Genomic DNA, 9,232 nt, shown 5'->3' with positions numbered 1-9,232 from the left:
CACGCTTTGTCAAGCCCACCACGCAATGACAGTCCCATTCTTCTGAAAGCCAGAAAAATAGAAGTGGATTTGGATGTCAATCAACGCACAGTTTCACCCAAGTAACTAATGCAGACATGAAGCTTGAATTCCATGTGTCCCAACTCCTAATAAAAGATCAGCAGTGTGCTCAGGACTTGGCCTGAATCATAAGGTTCTCCTTTCAAAGATAGCATGCAATCAATTCCGTTTTGCCATTTGACATCAGATACTGAGTGCTGGACTCCCTAACCCTGGGCGGCCTTATAGTCTCTACTCTTTGCTTTATCATAATTGCATACTTATATTAGGTCCTATTGTATCAACATAAAATGCTATTACTTGGGAATTAGTTCAGATAGTATGCCAATCCTTTATGTATGTTAAGTCTAGATTATCCAACCCACCATTTAATAGCTGAAATAACAAATACAAAGCTCAGTTTGCTACTTACTAGTGTAAGAGGGAGAAGATCAGACTCCTGTATTCAATAAACGGCCTTTTAATAACCAAAGAAACGGTAAATACAGTCTTTGACATATGTTGTTTATAAATCTTATTAAAGATACACTTTGTGACCACCCAGAAGCGTGTACGTTTAGAAGGTACAGAAGAGTGTCTCCTGTTTTTACAGATCATTTCATTTCCAGAGAGTACTCTTGATTGGTCAGGGAGTAATGGTGTTTACAACTAATTGATCACAGCCAGTTAGAGAGGCTCCTACAAGACGTGTCTCGAACATCTCACGGACACAAAGCATATTTAGTGGCCATTTCACTTAACACTTCACTAAATTCTTTCTGAAAAATGGCAAATATCATGTGACAGCATCTACTATATAAAACAAACTAATTTAAATTTATTGTGTGGAAAATAGGGAAGAGGATGAAAAAGATGGGATGGTTCTGCAATAACATGAAAGACTTCACGAAGGACAAAGTCCCCAATCCTCGTCACACAGCATGTTCTTAAATACAGAACAGGCCAGCCCCGTTTGCTGGCCAGCAGAATCATGGAGGCAAAACTTCTCACAAGGAGGCTCCTTCGTCAAGGACATTTCTTCTCTGTGTCAGAATGGTACTTCTTAGGCATAAGCCCAAGGTTTTGTTTAGTCTCCCATCGATGTAGAATTGACTGGCTGGATGCAATATCAAACCGCTTATCTTGATTCTGTAGGGGAAAAAAAAATACACTCAACTCTGTCTGATGAGAACCAACAGTGTTTACAGCCTGTTACCCTCCGTAATGCCACTAATACATTCAGATAGGTAGATTTGATCTTGATAGCTTGAGGGAGGTAAAACATCTAGAGAAACTTAGTCCACTAGTTTCCTAACAGTAGTTGAAAGAAACCCACAGGCGAACAAGGAGCAGCTAGATGACTAAGAGGGCTTCTGTAGTCAGACAAGGAGAAGGAAAACTTCATACTTCGTCACAACCACCATGCCAATCTCACCTCTTCTGGCCATTTGTCTTCCCGGGGAAGCCTCTGCAGCCGGTTTTTGGTCAGCTCAAGTTGTAAGCCATCGAACCTGCATTTAAACCAGCGGTGGGCTTCTTCCAGATTAGCTGTTATCTGAACACAGAAATGGCCACAAGTTCTTTTGCGTACGAGTCTGGGAGATTTACACCTAGCTATCAGAAGACTCAAATAATCACAGGGATCCTTGCCATGTGTTTGTGTCGTACACTGCACAGCCACTGAGCTGAGGGAGCACTCTCTGAGGGAGCACTCCCTGAGCGAGGCCTTAGAGGATGCATGCAGGCTCCTGCTTCCCAGGCGCTTCGTCAGAACCCCCTGTGTATCCTATACCTGGTAGAGCACTAACGAAGTAGGGCTAGCAGCTGTGTGCTTCCAGGGAGCACTAACAGAGTGGGGCTAGCAGCTGTGTGCTTCCAGGCACTTTCTGACATCAGTGAGGCCATCATGTGGGCACATGATGGGATGGTGAGATGAAAGCACTGGACTCCTTTGCTAGAACGTAACTTGACTTTCAGGAACTACAAAAATATTTTCAGGTCTGTTGGGACAACCTGGTAACAGCAACACCTTCACTCTCCAAACCCAGCCCAACCCTTCCTCCAAGTGTTTTTTGCCAGAAGTACAGGGAAAGACTGAAATAAATTGCACCTCCTATTGTATGGCAAATGAGAGGAAACTGACATTGAAACTTACTGAAAACTCTATTAGAGTAAGATAGTAGTGGGTATCAGCTAATGTATTATTTTGTCAACACAGTAATGAAGAATTCAGAGGAAGTAAACACAGGCTGAGCAGACAACTCATTGGGTAAAGTGCTGGTTGTGTAGGAACGAGGACCTCAGTATGATTCCCAGAACCCACATCAGAAGATAGTCTGGGTGTGGTGGCATGTACTTGTAATCCCAGAGTCAGGGAGGAGGAGACAAGCAGATCCCTGGGACACGCTGGCTGGCCGGCCTAGTCTAGCTGCTGAGTTCCAGTCCAATAATAGACCCTGTCTCAGAAAAAAAAAAAAAAAAAAAAAAGGGTGGATGGTACCCGAGGATACCCAAGGTTGTCCTCTGGCCTCCACATGCATGCTTACACTCATACACATGCACCCCATACATGAACATATATGCATGTGCATTCACACACTCAAAAATGAGAGTAAATGTAACTTTATTAAGGGCACGTAGAAAGCATCATAGTTGGCACTCAAACTTGGGGTTGTCAAGAATCCTTTTCTTTCTAATACACTCATTGGCAGGTTATACTGCCGTGTAACTTAATGGTCATCCAGGGACAAATGTTAAATGGACAGCTATGTTATTGTGATATTTTAGAAATTCCTTCGCATGCTGCTGTAACACCCATCGACATATGGTGCCAGGCTGTCATTACTGTAGCCTCCAGGGTTCTACGTGGGGAAGAGCAGTGGCATGAACGGTACAGGAATATTCAACCACTTTCTGATTAGATTTAGGACAACTCATGTCTGGGAGCAATACACTTCAGATCCACACCTTGCTGCCCCCTTCCCTTCTGTTGAGTGGTATGTTCCTAGACATCAGATTTCACTAATATTCTAGCATTGGTCATCATCAGGACATCTTATCTAAAATTCTTCACAATAAAGATTACACTTAGTAAACTGTTGGCCTTTGCCTGCTGGACCCCCGACAACTACGTCCCTGGCAGAGTTCAGAGCGCTGTGTTTTAGGGCTGCCGTACCTCTGTAAGTGCCTGAGTCTGGCTCACCTGCTCTGATTCCACACTGGCTTCTTTTAGTTTATTCTCTGTTGCTTCTTTACATCTCTTCAGTTGTCTGATAGTTACTTCCAGTTCCTGAAAATGTGATGGAGTCTAATAAACTTCCAATGTGCCATATAGAACCAAAATGCTTCAAATTTATAATATGGCAACTAGATCATGAAAACAAGACAGGACACTTTTGAAGTTCTATTTCGTATTTTAATACAATTTAATCTATATTGTATCCAAAGAGTTGATTTTGGTTTATGGATTTAATGTCTCTGCTCTAGCTCTTTTGTAAAAGCAAACTGAGAATGAAGATTATTTTCCATATGTCAAACTACCATGATTTCAGTATGAAATGTCCTTCAAAAGGCTCATGGCTGAACGCTTAATCTTCAGTTGGTGGGTTTATTTTAGAAACTCTAGGAAGTGGGGCTAGCTGGTTCCTGGGGGTATTTGAAGGATATACCCAGTCTAGTCCTGTGCGCCATGACATGGGCTGTCTCCTTCTGTACATGCTCCTGTTCTCATGCTGTCCAGCCTCACCTGGGGTCCAGAATCAACAGAACCAGGGTCTACAGACTAAAATCTATGACCTTTGACCTGACCTCCTTTAAGATGTTTGTGTCAGGTGTTCTGTCACTACAATGAGGAAGTAACGAATGTATCATTTTCAACATGGATCTTAGTGTTTTACTGCTGTGAAGAGACACCATGACCACGGGAACTCTTATAAAGGAAAACATTTCATTGGTGCCGGCTTACAGTTTCAGACAGTCCATTATCATCACATCAAGGAAACACGGCGCATGCACCAGACATGGTGCTGGAGAAGGAGATGAGAGCTCTACATCTTGATTCACAGGCAGCATGGAGCGAACTGACTTGAGCTTCTGAGACCTCAAAGCCTATCCCCACAGTAACACACTTCCTCCAGCAAGGCCCAGCCTACTCCAACGAGGCCACACCTCCTAATAGCACCAGTCCCTATGGGCCAAGTATTCAAACCCATGAGTCTATGGGGTATGGGGGCCATACCTATTCAAACCACCACCACATGTTTTTTATTTTTTTCATAGAGTCTAGGCAAATCTAAGTGCCATTTCACCGGATTTAGGCACATATACTTGCTAGCAACTGTTGAGAGGAACCTTAAGAATCTTTACCTCGCACCGATTTTCTAGTTCCTGTCTCATTTTCCGCTCGGCCACTAGTCTCAGCTCCTGCTGTTTATTCCGCGCCGAGGTCTCACACTGGCTCTTGGCTAACCGCTCCATCTCTTTCTGCAGGACATTCATTTCAGAGACAAATCTCTGGATACTCAGTGACTGGTGGGGAACAAGAAGGGACACATGGTGAAACCAAGTTAGAGTCTCACATGACCAGTAAGCAGTTTGTGGGAATCACACTTTACCTGCTCGTAGTTCTTTTTCTGATATTGGTCCTTAATTATCTCCATTTGCCTCAATTCTTTTTCTATTTGCTGAAAGTAAATGTTCAAATAACATAAAAAAAGGTAATGGCCAGTAGACTGACTTGGGTTTTCAGCTGACTGAATTCTAAGTTTTCAGTTTCTGCTGGGCTCTATTTCCTATCTAGCCCACTGACCCCAGAAGAGTCAGGATGGGCCGTCTTCTATACACCTTGTGTACATGAGGACCGCCCACCTTGGAAAAGATGGATGGAGACAGACATGCTCCCGAAGCACAATGAGACCCACAGGTACACAGCAGTGTCTCCACCAAAGCAGAGAGGATCCCACAGAGGCAACCTGCCCACTTCCTAGAGAACACACGCTGTTTTCAGGGCTCGGACCCTCCCAACCCACTGAAGCAGCAAGGAGAGGGCTGGGCTGCTCAGACCACCTTCATCCTCTCCAGATTCTGCACGTTGTTTGCCTTGGCCGACAGGTGCAGCTTTATCTGGGCCTTCTGGTTCTTCAGTCTCTCCTTGTTATTGTTCACCACTTTCTCTAGCTCCGTCAGCTTCTGTCGTAACTCTCGGTTTGTCCGCGACACTTCCACTGACCTGAAGTTGGCTTCGTCAAGAGCTTTCTTCAGCTTAGAAGACGAGAGAACAAGAGAGAAGGCACATTTCTACCTGCCCTTCGGTAAGGGAAGCTTCACTTTGTCCCTACATTTACAAAGAGAGTGGGGGCTGGAGAGACGGCCCAGCAGTTAAGAGCACAGCTGCTCTGGCAGAGATCCCGGATTCAATTCCCAGCACCCACATGGTGGCTCCCAACCATCTGTAACTCCGGGTCCAGTGGATCTGATGGCTTCTTCTGACCTTTGAGGGTACTGGGCATGCACATGGAACACAGACATGCAGGCCAAAGACTTACACATATAAAAAAATAATGAAGAAAATGATATGCATGTCTGATACACAGATTTATAGAGCAACAAATCCAGTGATTTTTCACCATTTTTAACATTTGAGATAAAATACTCTTTAGATAATGAATGTGAACTATGTATAGTCATGAGCTGCATTTTGCAAGCATGACTGTGGAGAGACCTAAGTTCCAGTCTCAGCTTCGTCACCTATGAGTAGGTTTGGTAATTAACTTCCTCAAGCCTCAGGTTCATCAACTGAAAAATGAGTGGATAGCCTACTTAAGGGGTAAGTTAGAGTTAAGTAAAACAAGTAAAGAAAGAAAACAGAACCCAGTTGTTGTAGATATTGTTTTAAGATGTGTTACATTTGTTTATGCCATGGAACATTTGTTTATTGATGCAAAGATGTGTTACATTCTTTTATGTTGCATTTGTTTAACTCTGTGAAGCTGTGTTATACCTGTGTAAAACAATTGACCGGTCTAAGAAAGAGCTGGATGGCCAATAGCTAGGCAGGAGAAAGGATAGGTGGGGCTGACAGGCAGAGAGAATAAATGGGAAGAGAAATCTGGGGGGAGAAGATCAAGGTATGAGAAAAGGAGGAGGACACCAGGGGCCAGCCACCCTGCCACACAGCCAGCTATGGAGTAAGAAGTAAAGAAAAGTATACAGAAATAGAGAAAGGTAAAAGCCCAGAGGCAAAAGATAGATGGGATAATTTAAGAACAGCTGGCAAGAAACAAGCCAAGCTAAGGCCGTGAATTTGTAAGTAAGAATAAGTCTCTGAGTGTTCACTTGGGAGCTGGGTGGCAGGGCCCCCCAAGAGCAAAGGGTAAGAGTAACGGGGCCCCCCAAGAGCAAAGGGTAAAAGTAACAGGGCCCCCCAAGAGGAAAGGGTAAGAGTAAAGAACAACCGACAGCAGCTGGTACACAGTCATCGCTCAGTGATTACTACCACACTACAATCATTTTCTTGTTGTCTCATGGCTCTAAAAATGAAAATAAATTTAGAGTAGTTGCATACACATGGCAGGTGTTCACTACTATTGCATGCATTTGATGGTGTTGCTTCTTGTTCTGAAAGCACTTTAATAATTTTGTCTCATGGAAAAGTAATATGATGAATGACTTTACATTGTCCTGGTCCTCACAATGTTCCTTTAAATTCACACAACTTGAGTTTTAAAGAGGAGCTGAAGGGGATGAACAGAGGGAAGGCTCCTCACGGATGGGGGTGTCTGACAACACACAGTCAGAGCTTTCTGCCCTTGCTCTCACCCCAGGGTTCTTCTGTCATTAGATCTTACTGGTCCAGCACACCCTCTGCTGCCATCACTGCCATCTATGACCCACTCCACAGCGGCCTCAAGGCAGACTAACACCAGGGTGTAGTTATGCTTGGCCATATGGCCCAGATGCTTTCCAAGTTAACTCTTTAAACAAACCTGAAAAGTAGTGGTAATGACCTTGATTTTATGACAGAGGAAATGAGTTCAGAAGTCAAGCCACTTAGAGAGAATAAATACGTAGCTAATACAGGCAGGGCTGGGAGTCAGCAATGCTCTGAACTACGCACCGCACCAATGGCACTCTGTCACCAGGTTCCCTCACAGGTCACCATTATCACAGATGCTTCCTCTAGGGTTTCAGCGTTTTAAACTGAGGTTAATTTATGTGTCTGAGTGTTTTACCTGCCTGTATGTATGTATACCACATGTGCCTCATTCCCAATAAGGTCAGAGAGTGCTGTGGGATGGTCTGTATGGCAAATGTGTTGCTGATTGGCCAATAAATAAAACACTGATTGGCCATTGGCTAGGCAGGAAGTATAGGCGGGACAAGGAGAATAAAGCTGGGAAGTGGAAGGCTGAGTCAGAGAGACACTGCCAGCGCCATGATGACAAACAGCATGTGAAGATGCCGGTGAGCCACGAGCCATGTGGCAAGGTATAGATTAATGGAAATGGATTAATTTAAGCTGTAAGAACAGTTAGCAAGAAGCCTGCCACGGCCATACAGTTTGTAACCAATATAAGTCTCTGTGTTTACTTGGTCGGGTCTCAGCGGCTGTGGGACTGGCAGGTGAGAGAGATTTGTCCTGACTGTGGGCCAGGCAGGAAAACTCTAGCTACAAATGGCGTCCAACGTGGTGGCAAGAGTTTCCACCTAAAAACTAAGAAAAAAGATTCTAAAACGGAGCTAAAAACAGCTTCCTAATTGTCTCTCTCAAATGAGCGGCAGCTGCCGGTTTGAGCTACTGGCGGGTTCGTATCCTGCGCGCTCGACCTGCCGTATGGCGGGAATGAGGCCTCTGAAGTGGCACATTAAGCTGCGTGGTGGATTTAGACTTTGCTAGTACAAAACAAAAAAAAAGAGGTTTCTGGGTTACACGCTGCTTGGATAAAAGCATAGACCCCCGATATCTCCCAGAGCTGGCGGTAAACTACCACCGCCATGTTGGGAAGCTGAGGTGGGCGGAGCCAGCAGCCACAGCTGCTGCAGTTTAAAGCAATAGATACACAATAAGACAGATTCAGATGTAATAGTTTACAATGTGTGTAAAATATACATAGGCTTGAAAGAGACAAAAAAGGTGATATATGGTGATATATACAGTTATATAAACAAATACATAGTTTTAAAAAATAAAGTCTTTAAAAAGACAGTAAAATTAATATAAAAAAATAAGCCATGTGAAGATGAATATTACACAGAGAATCTGGATTGTGTTGTCTTTGGGATTTTTAACTACAGAAAAACATTTGATTGTAAAAGCTGTTGAGTTATGCCAAAATGTATATTTTAAAAGTACCTTGACTTCAAAATTTGGATATAAGGATATGTTGCTTTGGAAAAGAGTCTCTTTTGTTTCCACAGAAAGCAAGAGGCTATGGATTTGTTCCAGATTAAGATACATCAGGTTTGACCAGCCAAGACCCCCTGAAAGGTCTCCGATGACACCATGGCCCAGATGATCCAACATCCAGAACCGTTTCAAGGTGACTGGCTCAGATGATACACCCTCATAGACTACTCCATGATTCTAAAATTTTCTTTGTGTCCCCATAAAATACAGCGCCCCCCTCCAGCAGGAAGTAGTAAGAGAAGCTACGCCCAAATTCCCAAATTATATGTAATTTTACTTTGTTAAGGTTAAAACCTTCCTTTTTTGAAAAAAAAAAGGGGGAAGTGCTGTGGGATGGTCTGTACGGCAAATGTGTTGCTGATTAGTCAATAAATAAAACACTGATTGGCCATTGGCTAGGCAGGAAGTATAGGCGGGACAAGGAGAATAAAGCTGGGAAGTGGAAGGCTGAGTCAGAGAGACACTGCCAGCTGCCACCATGACAAACAGCATGTGAAGATGCCGGTAAGCCACGAGCCATGTGGCAAGGTATAGATGAATGGAAATGGATTAATTTAAGCTGTAAGAACAGTTAGCAAGAAGCCTGCCACGGCCATACAGTTTGTAACCAATATAAGTCTGTGTTTACTTGGTCGGGTCTCAGCGGCTGTGGGACTGTGGGTGACAAAGATTTGTCCTGACTGTGGGCCAGGCAGTAAAACTCTAGCTACAAGAGAGGACACTGGATCCCCAGGAATGGGAATTATGGGGAGGTCATGAGCCATATGGGTGCCAGGAACACATTTCTGG

At 43.9% G+C, this 9,232-nt stretch overlaps 1 protein-coding gene across 1 annotated transcript in view; it reads right to left on the bottom strand.

Annotated features, from left to right (window-relative positions):
• Nucleotides 1–277: 277 nt before the first annotated feature.
• Ccdc150 (coiled-coil domain containing 150) overlaps nt 278–9,232 on the bottom strand; it is a 91,667-nt gene continuing 82,712 nt past the window's right edge. The window contains exons 21-26 of the mRNA XM_052749453.1: nt 5,104–5,298; nt 4,653–4,721; nt 4,405–4,566; nt 3,242–3,328; nt 1,475–1,594; nt 278–1,188 (exon numbers count right to left, since the gene is read on the bottom strand). Of these exons, the coding sequence (XP_052605413.1) occupies nt 1,066–1,188; nt 1,475–1,594; nt 3,242–3,328; nt 4,405–4,566; nt 4,653–4,721; nt 5,104–5,298 (756 nt within the window). The 3' untranslated portion in view covers nt 278–1,065. The remainder of the gene's footprint in view (nt 1,189–1,474; nt 1,595–3,241; nt 3,329–4,404; nt 4,567–4,652; nt 4,722–5,103; nt 5,299–9,232) is intronic.

This window comes from Peromyscus californicus, unplaced genomic scaffold, assembly GCF_007827085.1.
Source record: "Peromyscus californicus insignis strain IS unplaced genomic scaffold, ASM782708v3 Scaffold_21__1_contigs__length_65335640, whole genome shotgun sequence".
Taxonomy (NCBI): domain Eukaryota; kingdom Metazoa; phylum Chordata; class Mammalia; order Rodentia; family Cricetidae; genus Peromyscus; species Peromyscus californicus.
Note: the sequence above shows the minus strand (reverse complement) of the source record. Positions and strands in the feature narration are given on the sequence as shown.